Source organism: Stylophora pistillata, chromosome 11 (genome assembly GCF_964205215.1).
Source record: "Stylophora pistillata chromosome 11, jaStyPist1.2, whole genome shotgun sequence".
Lineage (NCBI taxonomy): Eukaryota > Metazoa > Cnidaria > Anthozoa > Scleractinia > Pocilloporidae > Stylophora > Stylophora pistillata.
Window position 1 is genome coordinate 23,440,675 of NC_142529.1, and position 26,320 is coordinate 23,466,994.

The following is a 26,320-nucleotide window of genomic DNA, read 5'->3' on the forward strand; positions in this document are numbered from 1 at the left end:
AGCACACAATAGAGACAAAAGTAAACTTGTACTGTAACAAAGCTATGTGTACCGCTTAAAACTCAACTAAACTAAGCATAAACTAGACAGAATACTAAGCTCACATTGTGACTGAGGTATGAGTCCATCTCCATCTAAAGCTATATTACACTTAGACTGGATATAGGCTAAGATCACAATGCGAGTTATTTTCGCGCATATAAAACAGAACAATGGCTTTTACAGAAATGCAACTAAACTTGCATGAATAGAGTCGTACGGGCGTTTAAAACTGAACTAAGTTTAAACATGAATCAAAACTAAGATTACATTGTAACAAAGCATTGCGCGATTTAAAACTCAATTAGTTAATATAAGTTAACATTAGGCCTACAATAGAAAAGAGAATAAGGTTCACATTCCAACAGAGTTATAAATGCAGTAAAAGCAGAACAAGGGGAACACTGGAAAAAATTTTTGTCCCTTTCAGATTTGAATAAGGATTGATTGTTGATGTATGTTATGCTATCTAAAGTAACACCTCAATTAGCGCTCGTAGTCGTTCAAACTACCTATGTAAAGTGCAGCGTTTATAAAATTAAGATGCTATCATGATTTAACCTACATGAATATAAAAAACTCCTTTCCACAACACTTTTGATTGCTTAATATTTCAGCCATTTGGAAATGAAACTATTTCTCACAAAAATGCCCGTGTACACTTTTTTTGTCGGAAAAGCGTGTTATATTTTAAATTGAAAAATACAGAGGGATAGATTGTTCTTAAGCAATACCCAAATAGTTCCTTAAAACTTAATCTTTTACTAAAAGAGAATGTTTCTCTAGAGCAAATGAAGTAGAAATGGGTATTTGCTACATAAAGTGGGTACTTGCTACGTTAAACGGGTATTTGCTACGGAATGGTTTTTGTGCAATAAAATCGTTTAATTGTGACATATAGTTAAAAAAGAAAAAAAAGGTTTAACATGTTTTCTTTCACAAGCGCAGAACTTTCCTACCGAAAAAACGAATTTCAAGTAAAATATAATGATTTTATAAAGAAAAAAGATAACTGACTTTCTCAAAAAATTTTGACTTGTTAAGTCGAGTTGATACTATATGTGGGAACGCAGTTTTGTTCTAAAAATAAGATGGTGTGGAAAATAAAATATTCCAGATCCCAGAAGGGTTTTACGGCAATAAAAAAGAACTTGAAGACCTTGAAAGTCAGTCAAATTTTTTTATTTTCGCGATTTTTTCGATGCGTCTACCAAAGATTGATTATTTGCTGCGTTGGTCGTGTTTAGATTGATATACTGACTAAAGATTTCGTATTGGTCGGTAACTTTGAATAGAAGTATTATTAGTGAAAAATAGACTGATATATTCCACTGTAAAAAGGGGAAAATATTGTAAATTTTTATATCTAAAAAGGAAGAGGAGAGAAGGTAGCAGATACTCAGCCATGAATCTTGAGAGAGGGAGCGAGAAGGGGAGGGAGAAACAATTGCTGTTGATGCTATTTATAAGCCGACTTCTCCTTTATTCATCTATTCAGCAGTGATACATGTACAGTGATAAATTACTTTGAAATAGCAAATATGTATTATCTCCTTGAGTATGCAATCTTCTCGCTAACGTGTTTATAACAAAGCAATAAAAAAGACCCAGATTGTTAGCTCAGTTGGTAGAGCACTACACCGGTATCGCAGAGATCGTGGGCTCAAATCCCGTACGAGCCTAAATTTTTTTCCAGGCTTGTTTTCACTACTGCTTAAATAGTGTTCATAACTACGATGATCATCTTCATTTATTACTCTGCAGTTCAAATACAGGATATATTCATATAATCACAGTTGTTAGGTATATCACTTAGATAACCAAATTACAATCATTCATTTGCATGCACATTATTCCTACCATCTGATAAGAAATATTGCACCAATACTTTATCATAAGAGAGCACAATTTGTGGCTTTGTAATTAGCCACTCCTCATGCTCTTTCCAAACTTTATTTACGTTCGCTTTTCGATTTTTTCCCGACTCGCACTTTTTCCAAACTAATTATACCCAGGGAAAGCTAAACCTTGTTTACTGCGAGTTCAGATTTGTTGCAGTAAAACCCTACTCACTGCGTGTTGAGATTCCAAAGGTAACCTAACCCTTCGAAAACTGCTACTAAATGTGGTAATGATTCGAAAATAGATGTGACTATTTTGAAGAAAACTTAGTAGCCACGCTGTTGATGCAAACCTCAATATCATTTTAGTACAGTTTACCAAACGGTACAAATACAGCTGTTACTCTTGTTAACGCAAAAAGAGTCATGTTTTAAGTTATAAAGGCCCTTTTGTTTAGCTCAAACAGATTGTCAAGAAATGAAAGAGGAAGGTGTAAAGAGTAAAACTGAAAATGGCGACTTCTTAAGTCGAATGTAGAGTATTTTTGAAGACAAGTTTCAAAAGAGTTTTATTACGCTATCAAATGTCGGGCATCAAGGGACTCTCGAACTCTCTCTGTCTTCTCTCTTTTAATTACTCGGTTCTCCAGTAAACAATTCTACTAATATCCAACTTCACTCAATTCTGTGTAACTGTGGTTAATCTGTTAGCCTCCCATACTTTGATTCTCACTGAATGCTTCTCAGCAACTCGTGCAGCTAAAAACTCGTTTCAACCACGGAATTATTTCTCTACTCTTTTGCATTTTTATATTGTCCATATTCTTCTCTTCTAAGTAAGCTCTGAAGAACGTCCTTCTATATTTGCTACTGATAGGTATGAGTGGGCGTGTCAGCTGTATGACCTCGGGATATTAAACATTTGTTGTTAAAACACTAACTCGTCAAAACATTTCACGAGACTTTCAAAATGAGCATTGAAGTATTTAGTGCTTCCGATTAACTGATCCAACCTTTGACCGAGTTAGCCAAAAGAATTAAGAAGTTTCGTCCGAAGCAGGGTCAGTAGACAAATTAAGCACGTCTACTTACAGAAGTTAGATATCAAGACTGTCACAATTCGGAAACTCGTTACGACAGCGTACACCAAAATAACTTTGGACTTTGAATTCATATATAGCCTTCAAATTCTAATTAACAAAGAATGCGGACTAAGTCATACTGTACTGACTAACTCATCGAAACTTACTGACCAACTTAACTAAATAAAACAACTCATGATAGTTTAAACGCAGGTTCAGGCCTTGAATTTCATGTTTAATTTTTAGAAGGGGAAGTGCAAAACGTACATCTTCTTTAAGCGAATGGGTTTATGTCTGTCACACCAACAGATAGATAAAATGTTTCTTATTATCATTCGTGAACTTTAAAACCACTGACTACATGGGCGTGGTATATGGTAATCAATTCTATTTGAACGGAATGAAATTGAAGTGTTGCCACCTTCAAAGAAAAAAAATAAGAAGAAGTTCAACAAGTAAACACTATCAAACTATATGGTTTTTGTGATGACATCGAAGCAGAACAGAACATTACTCGGACGATTCAATGCGATTTTGATAAGTCTTTAAGAGGATCAACTGTTTCTCTGAGTCATTCTATTTTGTATTGATTTTCGGCGGTAGACACTTGATCAGATATTGGGTGATATGGGTGATGTGGGGATCTGAATACATGCATTGCATACTCGAGAAGACAGAACATATTTCCTATTTCAAAGTATTTGGTGTTTCGGGGAAATGGAATATTTAAGAGACTTCCGGGGAGTTAAGTTTTCGTTTTAAATCACGTAAAAATCTGAAGTAAACGATTTTGGTTTATTTTCGTAGAGTTGTCGTTCAAATTTATTCCTGGAAACCTTTTCTTTTTGGGAACACCACTTTTAAAAGGATACAGAGACTTAAACTGATGATTCTCTTTGCTAAAAAGATGTATCAAGTGAATAGTGGGAATATAGTCTAATTGATGATTAATTTAATATGCCAGCAATTAAACCAATACCGTGACTTCTTGATGTCAACAGCTTACAGCTTGATATGGCTTATCATGTCGGATCACTCAGGTAAGGAACCCATAGTACCGTTTGGGTATATTTGCCAGCAAATGCCCTTTGGTTGAACGAAGTTCCTGATTTTTTTTCCAAATAAAAGGTAAAAATGTCTTCAGTGTTGTTTGTGCTTTTTTAACAATTAAAAAAGTTTTTTTTTTTTAATTTTTGATTTATTTGTGTGGAGGTGATAGACACACACACACACACACACACACACACACACACGCACACACACACACACACACACACACAAACAGAGATACACATATGTAAAATATTAAGAAAGGAAATTCTATAATCCAGAGCAGTGTTTGTTTATTAGGTACAGGAGATCATGTCAAAAGTTTGTGTCACACCAGCTTTTCCACGGCTTGTGTGCAACTTTTCTGCTCCAACCGCATTTGAAGGAACAGGAAATATTAATTTACACCTCCTAACTACTATGAGATACATCCCTGATATTGGAAAAAAAATACATCAATGATCACGGAAAATATTTGCGGTTGAGAAGAGATGGATGATAAAACGTTGCAGTGAAAACAATGTATCTCGCCGTCCCTTCTGACAGACATTTTCAGCCAAGGACATTTGCTGATTAATTAAATAGTAAAATACTCTCTTTGTGAAGGAGAGTATTTTTTTACTGTAATTTTTCACATTACGCCGATCACACACCTGTTAAGATATTTCTGCAAGGAAAGGTGTTGTTATAAACCACACGTCGATGAAAGGCCACCGTAAAATGATTATAAGACGTTAGTCGCCATCTGTGGTTGATCACGGTATGAACTGAAAAAAGAAATCATATTTTTAATTTTGTTCCGCACAAAATTGTTTTTTTTTTTTTTTTTTAAAAGGCATTCTTCTTTCTTCAGTATCTGATGCGCCCAATAATCTCTGGTGCGAATGTCGAACTACGAAGATACCCCGAAAAAACCAATAAGCAACCTCGGGTCAGAATCGGATGAAGTTCGAGGAAATACTGTGTAATAGTTAGATTAAAGTGATGCTACTCAAAGTGTACCTTTTGCATCTCCATTGAATTATGTCAATATTAGAGAGAACGATTCGTTTTCCTTGTAGGAAGGGTGAAAGACAACCGTACTCACGCTCAGTTGAACACTGTTTTATCAAACGTTCTATTTAGTATGTGCGCGACCTGCACATAGAGAAGAAAGGCTTTTTTCTTCTTCAGAGAGCTATACTGTCATCCGTTTCTCAAAATTTCTAGAAAAGCTACCGCAATTTTCTTTTCAGCGTAATGGCTTTTGTTTTTTAATCAATTGACTTTCTAACTTATCCCGGCACGTAGTTTGAGAATTTTTACTCGCTTAAATTCCTAATGATTTTTAAGCTTTCCTTTTTTAAGGTTCTTAGTTTATTTCACTTTTACTGATAGAAACACGAGGTGATAAATACTTAACGATAATGAAATGTAATGCTAATAAAAAGCCAAAATAATGTGAATTCTAATATAAATTCGACCACGTCCTACTTAGCTGGATAAGCAGTTATGAAATACGTACAAGAGGATTAAGATATATGAAAATTGTTTCAATATGCCACTTATATATGATATTCAGATATTCGCAGTCGTTCATTCTATTTTTCGTCGCCATCCTCATTTAACCCGATATTTGCTTATGGAAAGTTTACCTTCGAGAATCTGTAAAAGAGACTTAAAAACACGTTTGTTAGACTTAAAGACATTGGGTCCGTCGTGTAATGATTTTTACCAGATAAACCATAAAGTTTGACGCTATTTACAATCATATGGTTGTGGAGTAAAAGGGATTTTGAGAAAAAGCACCCATTCTGCAATTTACGTTTTTGTAAGTTTGATGCAGCTTTAATTAATTAAACGATTTCAAAACTCAGGGATTTTCTTTTATTCATCTATTCAGCAGTTATTCATGTAGATTGATAAATTACTTTCATATAGAAAATACGTATTGTATCCTCGAGTATGCAATTTTCTCAGTCTCGTGTTTCCAACAAACTAACAAAATGACCCAGTTCCCGGTTCGATTGTTAGCTTAGTTGGTATAGCACTGCACCAGTTTCGCAGAGGTCATGGGCTCAAATCCCGTAGAAGCCTCAATCTTATTTTCATGATTATATTTGATAGCGCTTATATTTGATATCCTACCGAGCTTGTTTCCAGCTATCTAGACAAAATTATGGCTCCCATATTCAAAACTTTACCATCATATATCAAAGACAGCCAATACACTCTTCAAATTTTTCGCCACTTTAATTTCTTTAGCCAAGAAAAAATTCTCTTCGCTAGGGATATTTTATCTCTTTATTCTGTCATTCCCAATTACAGTGGTCTCCTGGCCCTCACACATTTTTTTGATCAACGCACCGTTAGGAAACACAAATCCGAAACACTGCTTCCTTTAGCTGGACTAGTGCTTAAACTCAATTATTTTTCATTCGGAGACAAGTTTTCAAACAAACTAATGGCATAGCCATGGGTACCAAAATGGGACCAAGCTATGTCATTCTTTTTGTAGGTTTTGTCGATTACCAGTTTTTCAGCCAATACAATGGCTCCAAACCTGAACTCTACGGTCGCTACTTTGACGACTGTATTGGCGCTACCCCCTCCGCCAGAGAGGAGTTAACTCAATATATAACCGCAGTCAATTCCTTTCACCCGGCTCTAAAATACACTTAAGAAGTTTCCAAAAATTCTGTATCTTGTTAAGACATCAAAGTTTCAATTGAAGGCAACAGTTTATGCACTGGTGTGTATTACACACCTACAGACTTACACAGTTACTTGCTGTATTCATCTTTGCACCCATCTCATGTCAAGAATTCAATTCCCTTGTCAGTTTCTAAGACTTCGTCGTTTATGTGACTCTGATTTTTTCGACAAATGAGAGTCAATATGCCAGTTTTTCGAAAAACGAGTTTAGGCTGTTTCTGTCGTTAAAGCGGGTCACAACTGCGCCCAACTTATTGACCGACAGTCAGCACTACAAACGTCACAGAAGGATAATTCCGACCGCATTCCTTTCACTCTCACGTTTCACCCTCACAACCACTCAGTTAAATCCATTATTCTTAAAAAACTTTCAATTACCTCAAAATGGTACAGATACTGGCACTAGCCCTTCGCATCATCCACTTATTTTATTCAAACGTGACTAAAACATAGACAAGTTTTCGGCCAAAGTTCATTCCAAACAAATGACCAACACTTTTGAATGCGCTCGTGCTCGATGCAAAACTTGTTCTTCCATTCGCAACGCTGAGAAAATATCGGGACCCAAACGATTCATTAAGATTACTAATCACTTCACGTGCACCTCCGCCAATGTCATCTATTGCCTAACTCGCACTTATTGCAAAAAGATATACATCGGCGAAACAGGAATGACAATGACGCATCAAAACCAGTCGTTAGACACTTTAATCTACCTAATCATTCAAAGCAGCATATGGAAATCGGCGGTCTTTCCTTACATTTAGGTGGCTCGGAAAGCCGCAAAACTCTTCGACTAAAGTTTATCTTTCAAATCGGCACTCTTGATTCAGTAGGTATCAACGAACGTTTTTCATTCTACTAATTTATTCTTGTTTTTACTCGTCACCATGTTCCCACCAATAGCGTAGCTCCACTTTTGGCCAATCTACAATTTCAACTTAGTTGATCTAACTAAAAAAATCTACCTCAACTAAAACTTAATAAGCAAATCAAACTGAAAAAAATCTCTCAGGAAAACAAACAAAAAAAAAAACCACAAAAATACAGCCAGGTCTTAATGAACCTCCTTTATTTTTATGACTCGAACTTGAGGCAAATTACAACTTTTTCTTTCAAAGTTTCTGCATTACTTCCCGTTTTATTTTAAAATTAGAGCAAGCTGTCTTGTCCTGAGTTGTCCTAAGTTCTCCATGCATTTTTAAGTTACGTATTCATCCAAACCTGCAGAGAAGAGAAAAATCAAACATGGCTACTGATGAAGGTCACTCTTTATCCTTTACACTCTAAAATGAGCTCTATGTATATTTTCCATACCCTTCTCTATACATCTTCAAGAATCTAAGAAGGAGAACGTGTGTAACGTAATTAAGAGCTACAAGTACCATTGATTTTTTTTTTCCACTCACCTTCACCAGGCGTTTGTTCATTCCACCACTGAATTGGTCTTCGTTAATCGCGATATTTACGTCTACGATAGCGTCTGCGCGGTTTGTACGGTTTGTAGGGTTTGTACGGTTTGTAAGGTTTGTAGGGTTTGTAGGGTTTGTAGGGTTTGTAGGGTTTGTAGGGTTTGTAGGGTTTGTACGGTTTGTAGGGTTTTTTCGGTTTGTACGGTTTGTGCGGTTTGTACGGTTTTTTCGGCTTGTACGGTTTGTACGGTTTGTACGGTTTATACTGGCGTCTATAGGGAGAGGGGTCAGCTGACTTTTCTATTGGTACTACTTCATCTTCGTCACTCATTTCGCCTCCATCATCGTCACTGTCGAATGCTCCATCGTCAAACTCCTTATTTTCGGTTGCCACGTCGTTTTCACTGAGTGCAGGAAAAAAAATTGCAAAAGATAACCGTCAACGAATTGTTTGTTTATAAAACTGCTCTAAATGGGGACCTCTATAATCTATAACATGGTGAGACCACAACACTGGGAGCTACGATCCCCATTCTTGGCGAGAAGTGTGTGGGTCCTTTAATATCGCCGTGCTAATCAGTACAGAGAAGATGCAGGAAACATCTTATCACCTTATCTGAGAAGACTGGAACGTGTAACCACTTGCAGATGTTACAGCAAAGGCAGCGAATTCTTTTCAGCTATCTTAAGAGCCTGATTGTTGCTTGGCAGATTAAATTTCACAAAAGTAAAATTTTCCCACTGTGAACATTTGACTGTGGAAGTTTTCAAAACTATAAGTCTTGCTTAAGTAATCAGAAGTATTTTAATCTTACTCAACGTGCCTTGTAAGGATTGCCATATCCGCGTCCTGTAGGTCTTCCTCATCGAACTCTCTATTGTTCGCTCTCATGTCGTATCCCCTGAAACATAAAGGAAAAAAAAATCATGAAACCATTACCACTACTTTTTTTCTGACTTTCTATTTCCTGATTTTTATCAAAGTCTTTTATAAATCTCAATTACCCCACGCTAAGATAATTCCAAAAGCTAATCGTGAACGAACTGGTTCTTTATTTGTTCATTTATTTGTTATTTTAAAATGGCGACTTGTATAAACATAACCAAGGTTAGACCACAACACTGGGAGATATGTTTCCTACTCTTAACGAGAACTGCGTGAGGTTCTTTAACGTCTCTTGTGCAGAGAAGATGCAGGAGACGGGGCGTACGGTTTAGGATTGTTATACTAGAACCAAATCTAACCATTTCCTCCACGTACCTTCTAAGAATTGCCTCATCGTCGTCCTCTAGGTCTTCCGCAACGAGCTCTCCATCATTTTCTATCAAGTATTCTTCACTAAAAACATTTAAAATGCAAAACGAAACCATTGCCACTGCGACATAATAATTAATTGTTAAAATGAGGCCGAGGTTCGAGTTTCAGAGTTCTCACTATTTCCATTGAAACCTTTCAGAATCGTCAAGCAGAATGAAGCAAAGCAAATAATTCATTTACAAACTTAACTTTTGATTCCATGGTTTTTAAAGAGCAAGTGAGTCTTGCAAATGCCTGATGATTAAATTACGTTGCGTTCGAAGGACTCAGTGGTGAAAAATGGGAAGTAAAGATGAGTCTAATCTTTAGTTCCCGACGCTAGCCCAATGAATCGACATTGGTAGAATTTCATTATCATCTAGTATTCCTTTCTTTTTCCTGGAGAAACAGGAGAAACTCTGTAGATGTATCGCCTTTATAAAGCCTATTTTGTTGTTCTTTTCATGATTTGATTTATAGTTATTTTCTTCATCCAACTTACCCTCGAGGTTTTTCTGCTTCAGATGCATCTGCCATTTTGGTCAACGCATTCTCAGTTGTTGCGACTGAAAAGCCGACAGCGAGCACAAAGCCAAATAAAGCCAAACTAACAGTTGTCTTCATTTTGACTTCCCCGTTAGAACTTGACTTCTCCAATAAAGAAAGCCCCCAAAATCACTGCTTTTATGCATCCGATTCTGGGAGATATTAAAATTCATTTTTCGTTCAGATCCCCATATCACCCTGTATCTGATCATGGAATACAGACTCTTGAAATCCTTTAATTAAAAATAGACTAAGAATGCACTATTCACCCTAAAAGGTAAAAATATCAATGGACCCGCCAAAATGTTCGTCTGTTATGTAATATCATCATATAAACCATATAGTTTGAGAATATTTATTACTTTAAATCCCTAATTCTCTCCAAATAATTTCTTTGAGGTTTTAGTTTAATTTATTTTACTTCTAGAAACACTTATAGTTAAATATCAGGAAGACAGTTCATATTTCTTATTTCAAAGTGATTATGCCATGTATACCAAGTGTGAACTGAATATTGTTGCTCTGCAGCCCGTGTTAGCAAAACAAATGTTCTAAATTTAAATGAGCTGGTTACTTTCACCATATAATAAGACAGATATCACCAGTGAATAAGCGAATGAGCTTTAAATTTGTTTAACTTATCAGAGCTGCATAGTTAGAAGTATATTAAATTTCATGTTCATTACAAATCAAAATGAAAACGTGACTAATTACGTTAACAGAGACTCGCTGATAATTTCTTCTGCCTTTTTGATGTTGGTGCTTATGTGAAGTGGAATATCAAAGAGATCTCCAAGGAATTAAGGTCTCGCTTTAATTCACATCAAGTATGAAGTAAAGGAATTTGGTTCACCGTTGTAGAGTTATCGTTCTGATTTCTTCCTGAGAACTTTTATTTGGGAAAACCACTTTTTAAAAGTACGCAGACACCTAAATTGAGAACTCTACATCCAAAAAAGATGTATTACGTGGATGCTGAAAATATAACGTAATTGATATTTCATTTAATATGCCAGCAATATACAGCTCGATATGGTTTATCACGTTTGCAGTCAAATTCCCTTTGGTTAAACAAATTTACTGATTTTTTTTTCCAGTTAAAAGATAAAAACGTCTTTGTTTGTTCATGTTTAATTTTAATGAAAACAAAAAAGCTTTTTCAATATTTTAAGTTCATTTTTGTGGAGGTAATTGTACTTTATCATGTTTTTGGCGAGACAATACTGTTTCCGCCCGTCAACGCTTCATTTCATCAACAATTTGCCTGACTGCAAATTATTTTTTCCTTTGATCCGTCATTATCTATGATATATTTAGAGACAGTCGCAACAATAACCTTAGTGTCAATTTCCTCTTTCTTTATATAAATATGGTAAGAAAGGAGATTCTTTATCACTGTTTGTTCATTGAGGTATGGCAGATCACGTTATAAAGTCGAAAGTGTCACCCGCACTTGCCGACGACTTTAGTGTTCCACTTTTCTCCTCCAATCGCAATTGATGTTAATTGAGGACTTAAAATAAACAGATGCAAGGAAACAAGATATTAAAATTTAAACTTCTCAACTTCTACGAAATAAATTTCTGATATTCATGGAAAAAATACGTTGATGATCATGGAAAATATATGCGGTTGAGAAGAGACAGATAAACACTGAAGTCAGAACAAACTAGCTTGTCTCATGAAAGACATGGTGTTGTTAGACCCAAAATAATTTGTTTCAAAAGACATTCGTACCACATTTTTAACCGCATGTCTTCCCATTTTTTAATCTCTACGGATAAGAATTTTCTTTCCCCTAGAATCCTAATCATTCATGTAAGAATGTTCTTAATCTTACAGGATGCATCAAAGTGATATCAGAACGAGGTTAGGAAAACGGTGTTTTCGTTCTTAAAACTGCTTTTCGAAATTTTTGTGATCGATGACCAGTTCAGCAATTTTTGATGGACTGGAAACAGAGTTTGAGCCATATCAGTCAAAACCAGATCGATAGAAGAAATAAGTAGAAACTAGTGTATCTAAAAAAAAGTAAAGCTGCGGCACACTCTTTCGACATTGACAAAATTTACATAGTGATTCATCCATCTGTTTTTTCCAAAACTTACATTGAGAAATATATCTCTAAAGTTATTGTCTGCGGGAGAGAAAGTATACTAAAGACAGTAACGATCCAATCCGGCTTTGCTTGACCTCAAGAACATACAGATTGGGAAATGACATCTTAAAACTAACCCTTATTATCATATCACATTGGAAAGTCATTAAGAGATATCCTAATACAATTTTAATTTTGATATATCAACAAAGTTGAAATGGTAAATTGGCCACCATAATGATTACAAAAGCTGACGTTTCGAGCGTTAGCCCTTCGTCGGAGCGAACGTCTACATATCAGCCCGTCTACATATCGCTCCGACGAAGGGCTAACGCTCGAAACGTCAGCTTTTGTAATCATTACGGTGGCCAATTTACCATTTCAACTTTGTTGATATATCCAAATTATTTCGTTACTCCCACCGGCGCAGCCCCAAACAGTTTCTTTCGAAACTATCAGCCTTTATTCAATTTTAATTTTGATGCAGAAAATTTAAAGCGCTAGCGAAAGGCAGGAGTCGCACAGGCGCTACACACACAATCGGTCAACTGCCTTTTGCTTTCGATAATTCGAGAATTCGCATTCCCTATATTCTTTTCCAATCCTGATTGTGAAGCAGTTCGCTCGCTACGCTCGCTGCGCAGCAAAAAAAATCTACCTCAACTATGACCCCCAAAAAAGAAATCAAACTGAAAAAAATATCAAGAAGAACAAAAACAATAGAGCCAGGTATAAGTGAACTTTGAATTCTTTACTTTTATTGACTTGAACTTTTTGGAAATCACAACTTTTTCTCCCCGTTTTATTTTAGAAGTGGAACAAGCTGTCTCAGCATGAGTTGTCCTAAGATCTCTCCATACATTTTCGAGTTGGATATTCATCGAGACCTGCAGGGAAGAAAAAAAATCAAACATGGCTACTGATGAAGGTCACTCTTTATCCTTTACACTCTAAAGTTAGCATTATGTATATTTTCCATACCCTTCTCTATATATTTCCAAAAAACTAAGAAGGGGAATTTGGGCAAACATCAGGAGCTGCAAGTGCCATTCCTTTTTATTTATTTTTCGATTCCAGTTACCTTCACCAAACCTCTGTTTATTCTAACATCTTCGTTCACCGCGAGACCTACGACAAAACCGAGGTTGAATGCTTTGCCCCGTCTTAACCGTCAACGCTGTCTGAACCGGCGTCTAAAGCGGAAAGGGTCTGCTAACTTTTCTATTGCTCTTACATTATCTTCGTCACTAACGTTGTCTCTATCATGATCATTGTCGAATGCTCCTTAGTCAAACACCTCGTGTTCATTGACCATATCGTTTTTACTGAGAGCAAGAAAAAAGGAATTGCAAAAGATAATCGTGGACAAACTGGTATTTTATTTGTTCATTTATTTATTTATTCATTTGTGATATGTAGACGGGCTGACTCAGTTCAGCATTTAAGCTTGTTTAAATGGACGCCTCTCTTTGCGAGAAGTCCGTGGAATTGTTTAATCTTCCCTGATCACCAGCACAGAGACAATTCAGGAGAGAGCCTACGGTTTAGCACCGTTAGCCGAGAAGCAAGTCTAACCATTTCCGCAACGTACCTTCTGAAAATTACCTCTAGGTCTTCCTCATTGAACTCTTCGTCGTTCTCTGTCATGTATTCTTCACTAAAAATATTTAAAATGCAAAGTAAAATTATTCCCGCTGTGACAAAATTCAAAACTGCTAACATATCGAAAGAGAAAAACATTTATAAAAGTCTAAAAAGAAAGCTGTTAATAAGCTTAATATTGATAATGTTATTAATTAAAATTTTATAACGCGCCTTTCCCATTCAGATATGATTAAATGAGGCCGAGGATCGAGTTACAGCGTTCTCATTATTTCCATTGCAACATTTCAATTAGTATGAGCAAAGTCCATTTATACAAAAATAATTCATTTATAAACTTAACTTTTGGTTCCATGATTTTTAACAAGCAGATGTTTGTAGAGTGAGTTGTCCAAATATGCAGAAGATCAATGGTAAAATGGAGATAGGTCTAATTCTTAGTTCCCGACGCAAGCTCAATGGATCCTCTGATTGAGCATTGAAAATTTGTTGTTAGAATTCTAACCTAGACAACCCCACGAGACTTTTGAAATGAAAATCAATGTACTTAGTGCTTTCGATAAACTGAATTTACCTCTGACAGCATTAGCCAAAGCAATTGAGAACTTTCGTCCAAAGCAAGGTCACTAGAGAAGTTAAGCACTCCGGCCCACTAATGGAAGTCAGACAAAACTGTCACAATTCGGAAACTCATCCCGACAGCTTACTCCTAAAGAACTTCGGACTTTGAATTCATGCATAGAAACTATATTCTAATCATAAAAGACTGATTAAATTATACTTATCAGACTATCTAATCGAAACTGGCTGACCAACTAAACTAACTAAATTCCCTTGAAAACAGTTTTAACTCAGGTTTAGTGCTTGAATTTCATTTTTACGGTTTAGAAGGAAGTGCAAATTCTTCTATGGCTTCTGAAGCGTACGCTTTCTTAGGCGAGTTGGTGTATGTTGCCTCACCAACAGATACATAAAATATTTTTTGATATCATACGTGATATTTAAAACCACTGATCATATGGGCATGGCATATGCTAATGAAATTCCTTTTTTTTTTAAATGAAATGGCATTAAGTGTCGCCATCTCCAAACGAAAAAACCAAGAAGAAATTCAACGAGTAAACACTATCAAACTATATGGTTTTCAACATCAATACACAACAGAAGAACATTTTGCTAGGACGATTCATTGCGATTTTGCTAAGAAAAATTAGTTGCTTTCTCTCATAATAACATAATTCAATGGAGACGCAAAAGGTACATTTTGAGTAGCCGTCACTTTAATCTAACTCTTCTTACCGTATTTCTTCGAACCTCATCCGATTCTGACCCGAGGTTATTTATTGGTTATTTCGGGGCGTCTTCGAAGTCCGACATTCGCGTTAGAGATTATTGAGCACATCACCCAAAAGAAAGAAGAATGCCTTTTGAAACGAATTATTTTTTGGACACAAAATTCGAAATATTTTTTCAGTTCATACCATGATCAGCCACAGAAGGCGACCGACATCTTACAATCATTTCACGATGGCCTCTCACCGACGCGTGATTTAAAACAAACTAAAATTTTCCTTGTATAAATATCTTAACAGGTGTGTGATCGGCGTATTATGAAAACATACAGTAGGAAAACATTTCTTCATAGAGAGAGCATTTTACCTGTTAATTAATTAATCTTCTATACCACAAATATTTTCCGCGATTATTAAGGAGTCGCTATTTTCAGTCTTACTTCTTACACTTTCCTCTTTCATTTCTTGACAATCTGCTTGAGCTAAACAAAGGAGCCTTTTTAACTTAAAATATGACTATTTTTGCGTTAACAAGAGCAGCAGCCGTGTTTGTACCGTTTGCAAACAGTACTAAAAATAATATTGAGGTTTGCACCAATAGCCTGGCTGGCTACTAGGTTTCTTCAAAATAGTCACATCTATTTTCGAATCATTACCACATTTAGTAGTAGTTTTCGAACGGTTAGGTTACCTTTGGAATCTCAACACGCAGTTAGTAGGGTTTCACTGCAACAAATCTGAACTCGCAGTAAACAAGGTTTAGCTTTCCCTGGCTATAATTAGTTTGGAAAAAGCGCGAGTCGAGCAAAAATCGAATAGCAAACGTAAATACAGTTTAGGGAGAGCACGAGGAGTAGTTAATTACACAGCCACATTTTGTGCTCTCTTAAGATAAAGTATTGGTCCAATATTTCTTATCAGATGGTAGGAATAATGTGCACGCAAATAAATGGTTGTATTTTGGTTATCTAAGTGATATACTTAACGACTATGATTATATGAATATATCCTGTATTTGAGCTGCAGATTAATAAATAAAGATGATTATCGTAGTTATGAACACTATTTGAGCAGTAGCGAAAATAAGCCCGAAAAAAAAATTAGGCGCGGACGAGATTTGAGCCCACGACCTCTGCGATACCAGCGTAGTGCTCTACAAACTGAGCTAATAATCTGGGTCATTTTGGTTGCTTTGTTATAAACACGTTAGCGAGAAGATTGCATACTCAAGGAAACAATACATATTTGCTATTTCAAAGTAATTTATCACTGTACATGTATCACTGCTGAATAGATGAATAAAAGAGAAGTCTTAGAAATAGCATCAATAGCAATTGTTTCTCTCTCTCTCCCCTCCCCCCCTCTCTCTCTCTCTTTCTCTCTCTCTCTCTCTCTGTCTCTCTCTCTCTCTCTCTCTCTCTCTCTCTCTCTCTCTCTCTATATATATATATATATATATATATATATATTAAGCTGAAAGAAAATTATAGAATTCAGAGCAGTGTTTGTTTATTAAGTAATGGCAGATCACGTCAAAAAGTTGCAAGCGTCACACTAACTTTCTTTCCCACGAATTGTGTGCAATTTTGTTCCACCTACATTTGACGTTAAGTGAGGAAACAGGAAATCTTCATTGAAACTTGTTAGGTACTACGAAATATATTCCTCATATTCGAAAAAATACACTAATGATCACGGAAAATATTTGTGGTATAAAAGAGACGATAAAACATTGCATTGAGAACAATATATCTTGCCTTATGACAGACATTTTCATTTTAGCCGAGGAAAATTGCTGATTAATTAAAAGGTAAAATGCTCTCTCTGTGAAGAAATGTTTTCTTACTGTATCTTTTCATGATACGCCCATCACACACCTGTTAAGATATTTTTGCAAGGAAAAGTTTTGTGTTAAATCACGCGTCGGTGAGAGGCCATCGTGAAATGATTATAAGATGTTGGTCGCCTTTTGTAGTTGATCACGGCATGAACTGAAAAAATATCTCGAGTTTTGCGTCCACAAAATAATTTGTTTCAAAAGGCATTCTTCTTTATTTAGTGCGATGTGTTCAACAATCTCTAATGCGAATGTCGAGCTACGAAGATGCCCCGAAACAACCAATAAGTTACCTCGGGTCGGAATCGGCTGAGGTTCGAGGAAATACTTTAAGAAAAGTTAGATTAAAGTGACGCTACTCAAATTCTACGTTTTGCGTCTCCATTGAATTATGTTATTATTAGAGAAAACAACTAATTTTCCTTAGCATAATTGTAATGAATCGTCTAGCAAATGCTATTCTATTGTGTATTGATATAATAAACCTTTTAGTTTGATAATGTTTACTCGTTTAATTTCTTGTTGTTGTTGTTTTTTTTTGTTTGGAGATGGCGACACTGATTCAATTTCACTTCATTAAAATCAATGTGTAAGTGGACTTTGTTCATATCAACTTAATTATTGCAATGGAAATAATGAGAACGCTGTACCTCGATCCTTGGCCTCATTCGAACAATTAAGCTTATTAACATTTTTCTTTTTAGACTTTTGAAAATGTTTTTTTCTCTCAATACGTTACCAGTTTTTAATTGTGTCGCAACGGCAATGATTTTACTTTGCATTTTAAATGTTTTTAGTGAAGAAGACATGACAGAGAACAAAGGAGAATTCGAGGAGGAAGATCTAGACGACGATGATAAGGCAATTTCCAGAAGGTACGTTGAAGAAATGATTAGACTTGCCTCTCGGATAACGGTGCCAAACCGCAGAGTCTCTCTCCTGAGTTGTCTCTGTGCTTGTGATCAGGGAACATCAAAGAACCCTACGCACTTCACGTAAAGAGTAGGGAAGGTAGCGCCCGGTGTTATGGTCTGGCCTTGTTAATGTTTGTCAGGCCTCCACTAAAACCAGCTTAAATGCTGAATTGAGTCAACCTGTCTACATATTACAAATAAATAAATAAATGAACAAATAAAGCACCAGTTCGTCCATCATTATCTTTTGTAATTCCTTTTGTCTTGCTCTCAGTAAAAACGATATGGTAACTGAACACGAGGAGTTTGTAGAAGGAGCATTCGACAATGATGATGATGTAAAAAAAAGGAAGGGCACGTACAGCTCCTGATCTTTTCTCAAATTCCCCTTCTTAGTTTCTTGGAAATGTATAGAGAAGGGAATGGAAAATATTCATAGGGCTGATTTTAGAGTGTAAAGGATAAAGAGTGACCTTCATCAGTAGCCATGTTTTATTTTTCTCTTCCCTGCAGGTCTTGATGAATGCCCAAATCGAAAATGCATGGAGAGATCATAGGACAACTCATGATAAGACAGCTTGTTCCACTTTTAATTAAAATAAAATAGGGAGAAAAAGTTGTTATTTGCTTCAAGTTTGCGTCAATAAAAGTAAAGAATTGAAACTTCGCTAGTACCTGGCTCTATTGTCTTTGATTTTCTTGATATTTTTTTCAGTTTGATTTACTTTTTGGGTCATAGCTGAGGTACATTTCTGCTGCACAGCGAGCTTAGTGAGCGAGCAGCCTCATAATCAGGATTGGAAAAAATATAGGGAATGCTAATTCTCAAATTTATCATACATAGCGCTACTACTGCAAGGACATTTCCTCTATGTACGCAATCGTGTTGTTAATCTACTTTCCTAAGTAAAGGCTAATTCACTAATCGCGGGTATTGTATGGTAAATCTACAATCTTGATCATTGAATGAAGGACAGTCGAATTAGAGCAATGAAAGGAGTCACTTGATAATTGAATAACTCTACCTTAATCCCTACCTACAAGAATTTTTTCTCTTCCAGAATCTTAAAAATAGCGTTATTCTTGCGAGGTTGTTCTTAATCTTACAGGGAGCTTGCAAGTGATATCTGAACGACTTGGCACGCCGGTAAGCCGGAAAGCAAAAGGCAGTTCACCGATGGTGTTCATGGCGCCTGTGCGACTCCTGCCATTCGCCAGCGCTTTAAAACCTTCTGCCTCAACATGAAAACTGTATTAGGATATCTCTCGATGACTTTGCTTTGTGATGTAATAATAAAGATTAGTTTGAATGTCATTTCCCCATCTGTATGTTCTTGAGGTTAAGCAAAGCCGAATTAGATTGTTACTGTTTTTAGTATACTTTCTCTCGCGCAGAAAATATCTTTGGAAATATATTTCTCAATGTAAGTTTTGGAAAAAGCAGGTGGATGAATCACTGCGTAAATTTTGTCAATATCAACAGAGTGTGCCGTAGCTTTACTATTTTTAAGATACACTAGTTTCTATTTATCTCTTCTATTGATCTGGCCTTTAATGATATCGCTCAAACTCTGTTTCTACTCCATCCAAGATTGCTGAACTGGTCATCGATTACGGAAATTTTCCGAAAAGCAGTTTTAAGAAAGAAAACACGGTTTTTCTAAACTCGTTCCGATATCACTTGCAAGCTGCCTGTAAGATTAAGAACAACTTCACAAGAATAACGCTCCTTTTTAGGATTATGGAAGAAAGAAAATTCTTGTACGCAGGGATTAAAAAAGGAAAGACTTGCGGTTTGAAATTTGTCAGGAATGCCTTTTGAAACAAATTATTTTGGGTCTAAAAACACCATGTCTTTCATAAGTCAAGCTATTTTGTTCTCGCTGTAGTGTTTATTCGTCTCGTCTCAACCGCATATATTTTCCATGATCATCAACGTATTTTTTTCGATGAGTATCAGGGATTTATTTTAATTCCTCAATTAACATGAATTGCGATTGGAGCACAAATGTGGAACACTCAAGTAGTCGGCAAGTGTGACGCTTACGACTTTATAACGTGATCTGCCATCACACAATGGAAAAACAATAATACAGAAACTCATTTCTTGCTTATCTATCAATATAAAGAAAGAGTAAATTGCCACTGAGGTTATTTTTGCGACTGTCTTCAAATATATCATAGATAATAACCAATCGAAGGAAAAAATAATTTGCAGTCTGGCAGATTATTGATGAAATGAAACATTGTCGGGTTGAAACAATATTGTCTCGCGAAAAACATGATAAAGTACAATAACCTTAACAAACATGAATTTAAATACTGAGAGAGCTTTTTGTTTTTCAATAAAATTAAACATGAACAAACAAAAGACATTTCTATCTTTTAACTAAAAAAAAATCACTAAATTTGTGTAACCAAATAGAATTTGACTGCAAACGTGATAAACCATGGCTAGTTGTAACCTTTTGATATCATAAGTCCTGTATTGGTTTAGTTTCTGGCATATGAAATAAATTATCAATTACATTATATTTTCAGCATCCACCTAACATATCTTTCTTGGAAATAGAGTTTTCAATTTATGTGTCTGAGTACTTTTAAAAAGTGGTTTTCCCAAATAAAAGTTCTCAGGAGTAAATCAGAACGAGAGGTCTACGAAAATGAACCAAATTCCTTTACTTTAAACTTGATGCGAGTTAAAACGAGAACTTAATTCTTTGGAGATCTTTTTGATGTTGCAATTTACTTAAGCATCAATATAAAAAAGGCAGAAGACTTGAATTATCAGCGAGTCGCTTTCAACGCAATTATTCACGTTTCACTAAAAATTGTTTCATCTTTACTGAATTTTGATTTGTAAAGAACTTGAAATTCAAACAAGAAACTTTAAAAAACGATAACACTGATTCATAAATTTACATTTTATACTTAAAACTATGCATCTCTGATAAGTTAAATAGAATTTAAAGCTCATTCGCTCATTCACTGGCGATATCTGTTTTAGTATATGGTGACAGTGACCAGCTCATTGAAATTGAGAACATTTGTTTTGCTAACACGGGTTGCACAGCAACAATATTCGGTTCACACTTGGTATACATAGCACAATCTCTTTGAAATAGGAAGTATGAACTGTCTTCCTGATACTTAAGTATAAGTGTTTCTAGCAGTAAAATAAAATAAACTACACCTCAAAGAAATTATTTAGAGATAATTGGGGATATAGAATAATATTATTCACAAACTATATGGTTTATCTGATGATATTACATGACAGACGAACATTTTGAGAGGATTCATCTCTATATTTACTTTTAGGGTGAATAGTGCATTCTTTAGCCTATTTTTGATTAAAGATTTTCAAGGGTCTGCATTCCATGATCAGATACAGGGTGATATAGAGATCTGAACGAAAAATGAATTCTAATATCACCCAGAATCGGGTGCATAAAAGCAGTAATTTTGGGGGCTTTCTTTATTGGAGAAGTCAAGTTCTAACGGGGAAGTCAAAATGAAGACAACTGTTAGTTTGGCTTTATTTGGCTTTGTGCTCGCTGTCGGCTTTTCAGTCGCAGCAACTGAAAATGCGTTGACCGAAATGGCAGACGCATTTGAAGCAGAAAAAGCTAGAGGGTGAGTTGGATGGAGAAAATAACTATGAATCAAATCATGAAAGAGCAGCAAAATAGACTTTATAAAGGCGATACATCTACGGAGTTTCTCCTGTTTCACCAGGAAAAAGAAAGGAATACATGATAATCAGGAAATTTTAGCAATGACGATTCATTGAGCTAATGTCGGGAACTAAACATTAGACCCATCTTTATTTCTCATTTTTCACTACTATGTCCTTCGAATGCAACGTAACTTAATCATCTGGCATATTTGCAAGACTCACTTTTTAAGAAACTTGCTCTTTAAAAACCATGGAATCAAAAGTTAATTTTAGAAATGAATTATTTGCTTTGCTTCATTGTGTTTGACGATTTTGAAAGGTTTCAATGGAAATAGTGAGAACATTGAAACTCGATCCTCGGCCTCATTTGAACAATTAATTATTGTGTCGCAGTGGTAATGGGTTTGTTTTGCATTTTAAATGTTTTTAGCGAAGAATACATGATAGAGAATGATGGAGAGTTTGATGCGGAAGACCTTGAGGACGACAATGAGGCAATTCTTAAAAGGTACGTCGGGGACAAAGTTAGACTTGCTTCTCGTATAACGATCCTAAACCGTACGCCCCGTCTCCTGCATCTTCTCTGCGCAAGGGAAGTTAAAGAGCCTCACGCAGTTTTCGCTAAGAGTAGGGAACATATCTCCCATTGTTGTGGTCTGACCTTGTTCGTGTTTATTCAGGTCTCCATTTTAAAATAACAAATAAATGAACAAATAAAGAACCAGCTCGTTTACGATTAGCTTTTGGAATTTTTTTGGCTTGGAGTAACTGAGATTTATAAAAGTTTCAGTTGTTAAAAATCAGGAAATAGAAAGTCAGAAAAAAGCAGTGGAAATGGTTTCATGATTTTTGTCCTTTATGTTTCAGGGGATACGACATGAGAGCGAACGATGGAGAGTTCAATGAGGAAGATCTGGAGGACGCGGATATGGCAATCCTTACAAGGTACGTTGAGTAAGATTCAAATTATTCTGCTTACTTAAGCAAGACTTATAGTTTTGAAAACTTTCGCAGTCAAATGCACAGAGTGGGAAAATTTTAAATTTGTGAAATTTAATTAGCCAAGCAACACTCATGCTCTCAAGATCACTGAAAAGAGTTCACTGCCTTTGCTGTGACATCTGCATATGGTTAGACGTTCCAGTCTTCTAAAATAAGGTGATGAGGTGTTTCCTACATCTTCTCTGTACTGATTAGCAATGCGATAGTAAAGGACCCACGCACTTCTCGCCAAGAATGGGGATCGTAGCTCCCGGTGTTGTGGTCTGACTATGTTATAGATTAAACAGGTTCCCATTTAGAGCAGCCTTATAAACAACCAATTCGTTGACGGTTATCTTTTGCAATTTTTCCTGCACTCAGTAAAAACGACGTGGCAACCGAAAATAAGGATTTTGACAAAGGAGGATTCGACAATGACGATGATGGAGGCGAAATGAGTGACGAAGATGAAGTAGTAGCAATAGAAAAGTCAGCTGATCCCTCTCCCTATATACGCCAGTATAAAAAGTACAAACCGTACAAACCGTACAAGCCAAAAAAACCGTACAAACCGTACAAACCGTACAAACCGAAAAAACCGTACATACCGTACAAACCGTACAAACCGTACAAACCATACAAACCGTACAAACCCTACAAACCCTACAAACCCTACAAACCCTACAAACTGCGCAGACGCTATCGTAGACGTAAATCTCGCGATTAATGAAGACCAATTTAGTGATGGAATGAACAAACGCCTGGTGAAGGTGAGTGGAAAAAAAAACCAAATGGGATAGTACGTGTAGCTACTAACTGTTACGCAAGTTCTCGCTCAGAGGTTCTTGGAGTTGTATAGAGAAGGGCGTGATAAATATACATAGAACTGGTTTTATAGTGTAAAGGATAAAGAGTGACCTTCATCAGTAGCCATGTTTGATTTTTCTCTTCTCTGCAGGTCTTGATGAATACGCAACTTAAAAATGCATGGATACCTTAGGACAACTCAGGACAAGACAGCTTGTTCTATTTTTAAAATAAAATGGGAAGTAATGCCGAAATATTGAAAGAAAGAGTTGTAATTTGCTTTAAGTTCGCGTCATAAAAATAAAGGAAGTTCATTAATACCTGGCTCTATTTTATTTATTTATTTATTTTTTTTGTTTTCCTTGAGATTTTTTTTCCAGTTTGATTTGCTTAGTAACTTGTTGTTGAGGCACATTTTTAGTTATATCGGCTAAGTTGAAATTGTAAATTGGCCACCGTAGTGAGTTAAAAAGTTGGGGTTAGCCCTTCGTCAGAGCGAATGGAGGAATTGTGGGTTGTGTGCGCGTTTATACTGCAGAAAGTCGAGCTACGACTATTGGCGGGAACATGGTGACGACTAAAAACATAAATAAATTAGTAGAATGAAAAGCGTTCGTTGATACCTACGGGATTAAAAGTGCCGATTTGAAAGATAAACTTTTGTTCAAGAGTTTTGCGGCTTTCCGAGCTACCTAAATGTAAGGAAAGACCGCAGATTATCATCTGCTACTTTGAATGATTAGGTAGAGTAAAGTGTCTAGCGACTAGTTTTGATGAAACATAGTCATTCCTCTCTACATTGTGAATTCGTGATTAGTAATCTTAATGGATCGTTTGGGTCCCGATTTTTTGTCAGCGTTGTGAATGAAAGGAAAAGCTTTTCATCGTACGCGAGCACATTCAAAAGTGCCGGGTTGCTCATTAGTTCAGTTTGGAACGAACGTTTACCAAAAACCTGCCTATGTTTCTGTCACGTTTGAATGAAATAAGTGGACGATGTGAAAAGATAGTGAAAGTCTCTGGATCATTATGAAGTAATCGAATGTTTTTTTTTTTTTTAAGAATAATTGATTTAACTGAGTGGTTGTGAGGGTCAAACGTGAGAGTGAATGAAATGCGGTCGGAATTTTCCTTCTGTGACATTAGTAGTGCTGACTGCCGATCAATAAGTTAGGCACAGTGGTAACGCGCTTTAACGACAGAAACAGGGTAAACACGTTTTTCGAAAAACTGGCATATTGACTCTGATTTTTTGAAAAAATCAAAGTCATCTCTACATAAACGACGAAGACTTAGAAACTGACAAAAGGGAATGGAATTCTTTACATGAGATGGATGCGAACATAAATACAGCAAGTAACTATGTGAGTCTGAAGATTTGTAATACACAGTAGTGCATAAAGCGTTGCCTTCAGTTGAAACCGATGACTGCGGTTATAAATTGAGTTAGCTACTCTCTGGTAGAGGGCGTAGCACCGATACAGTCGTCAATTGTAGCGATCGTAGAGTTCAGGTTTTGAGCCGTTGTATTGGCTGAATAGTTTGTGGTCGACAAAACCTACAAAAAGATTGGCATAGCTGGGTCCCATTTTGGTACCCACGGCTATGCCATTAGTTTTTTTGAAAAGTTGTCCCCTAATTAAAAAAGAATTGAGTGTAAGCTCTAGTTTGGCTGGGTGAAGTAGTGTTTCAGGTCTAGGTTCCCAAACGGTGCGTTGATCAAAAATATAGTTTGAGTGCCATTAGGAATGACAGTATAAAGAGATATAATGTCCATAGTGAAAAGAAGTTTTTCTTGGCCAAGGAAATTAAAGTGGCGAAAAATTTGAAGAGCGTGTTGGCTGTCTTTGATATATGATGGTAAAGTTGTGAAGATGGGAGCCATAATTTTGTCTAATAGCTCGAAATAAGCTCGGTAGGATAGCTGTAGGCCGAGACAACGAACTGACCGGGGTTGTCAACTTTGTGAATTTTTTTAGGTAAAAACTGGTATGATACAATTTCTAGGAGTGGCAATGATGAGATTTTTTCAGTGGCGCGCAATTCTTGTTTAGCTATGAGTTCATTAATCGTATTTTTGACCGTGTTTTGATTAATGCAAGAGATATCTTTGTCGACCTCTTAGTAAAAAGAGGTGTCAGAGAGTTGTCGCAAAACTTCTTTTTGCTGTCGCTAAAACTACCGCGCCGCCCTTGTCGGCCGCTTTAATGACAATGTCTTTGCCTTTTCTTCAAGGCTTTTCAGTGCCTGCTACTCTTCAATAGAAAGATTGCAAAATTTGGTGCTACGTTTGAATTTAAGTTTGTCGGTATCATTTCCACATTTTTTGAAAGAAATTCAGGAAATTCAATCTGACTTGAGACCTATCTCTCTGACATGCACCCTCACCAAAGCCACGGTAGGTTTTGCGCGCAGTAGACCAGCGCTCTATCCAACAGTCCAGCGCTCTATCCATTGAGCTAACCGGGAGGTGGTCACCTGATTGACCATTCAACTCTTCTCAGAGAGTTGGCATCTTTCGGTATAAACACTGTCTTAATTAACTGGATTAGTGCCTTCCTGACTGGGAGATCACAGGCTGTAAGGATTGGTAACTCGCTGTCTGATTGGAAGTCACCTAGGGGAGTTATCCCACAAGGGACGAAACTGGGTATGTATTTTGTTTGCTGTAAAGACCAACAATCTTTTGCTTGAATGGCATTTGAGGATCAAATTTGTCGATAAAACCATGGCATTAGAACTTCTGCCAAGAAACGGTATAAGCTTACTAAGTGTAGCTGTCAATGATATTCACAAGTTCTCTATCTAACATAACATGAAATTAAACCCGACAAAATGCAAAGAAATGTCAATCAACTTCATGTAAAATGATAATTTTGCTACTAGACCAATTGTCCTTGGTAACAAAACCGTCGAATGTGTAACAACTTATAAATTACTCGTTATTATAATTAGTAGTGACTTAAAGTGGAACGAGCATATGGATTATAATATATCAAAAAGCTTCTAAACGCCTTTATTCCCTGAGGGTTCTTAGGTGACAACAATAAGACCTATACTGGAATATGACGTTCAAGTCTGGCAAGATATTCCCGAAATTTTTTCAAATAAACTGGAGTCAATTACAAAAGGGCACTTCATAGTATCTA

The 26,320-nt window shown here is 36.2% G+C and overlaps 2 protein-coding genes and 2 long non-coding RNA genes across 6 annotated transcripts; 2 read left to right on the forward strand and 2 right to left on the reverse strand.

Moving 5' to 3' along the window:
* Positions 1–7,761: 7,761 nt before the first annotated feature.
* LOC148720688 (uncharacterized) lies at positions 7,762–10,111 on the reverse strand. 2 transcript variants are annotated; one of them, XM_088739726.1, is made up of 5 exons: positions 9,918–10,111; positions 9,380–9,457; positions 8,934–9,020; positions 8,116–8,522; positions 7,762–7,930 (listed from the first exon to the last, which is right to left on the reverse strand). In XM_088739726.1, exons 1-4 carry the CDS (start codon positions 10,037–10,039, stop codon positions 8,159–8,161), a joined length of 651 nt encoding a protein of 216 aa, XP_088595852.1. In that variant the 5' UTR covers positions 10,040–10,111; the 3' UTR covers positions 7,762–7,930; positions 8,116–8,158. The 2 variants fall into 2 exon arrangements, with proteins under 2 accessions (XP_088595852.1, XP_088595853.1); XM_088739727.1 differs by having other exon boundaries at positions 8,943–9,020; positions 9,918–10,110.
* A 2,680-nt stretch (positions 10,112–12,791) lies between these two features.
* LOC148720689 (uncharacterized) lies at positions 12,792–14,790 on the reverse strand. The gene is made up of 3 exons (XR_015993475.1): positions 14,236–14,790; positions 13,651–13,716; positions 12,792–12,946 (listed from the first exon to the last, which is right to left on the reverse strand). It is a non-coding gene; the product is annotated as an uncharacterized LOC148720689 (long non-coding RNA).
* A 1,887-nt stretch (positions 14,791–16,677) lies between these two features.
* Positions 16,678–18,367, forward strand: LOC148720690 (uncharacterized). The gene is made up of 3 exons (XR_015993483.1): positions 16,678–16,763; positions 17,588–17,665; positions 18,218–18,367. It is a non-coding gene; the product is annotated as an uncharacterized LOC148720690 (long non-coding RNA).
* Positions 18,368–21,136: 2,769 nt separating this feature from the next.
* Positions 21,137–23,489, forward strand: LOC148720691 (uncharacterized). Of its 2 annotated transcripts, XM_088737526.1 has the most exons (5): positions 21,146–21,340; positions 21,814–21,891; positions 22,251–22,328; positions 22,746–23,134; positions 23,323–23,489. In XM_088737526.1, the coding sequence occupies exons 1-4, from the start codon at positions 21,219–21,221 to the stop codon at positions 23,089–23,091; spliced, it is 624 nt and encodes a 207-aa protein (XP_088593652.1). In that variant the 5' UTR covers positions 21,146–21,218; the 3' UTR covers positions 23,092–23,134; positions 23,323–23,489. The 2 variants fall into 2 exon arrangements, with proteins under 2 accessions (XP_088593653.1, XP_088593652.1); XM_088737527.1 differs by lacking the exon at positions 22,746–23,134 and having other exon boundaries at positions 21,137–21,340.
* Positions 23,490–26,320: the final 2,831 nt, after the last annotated feature.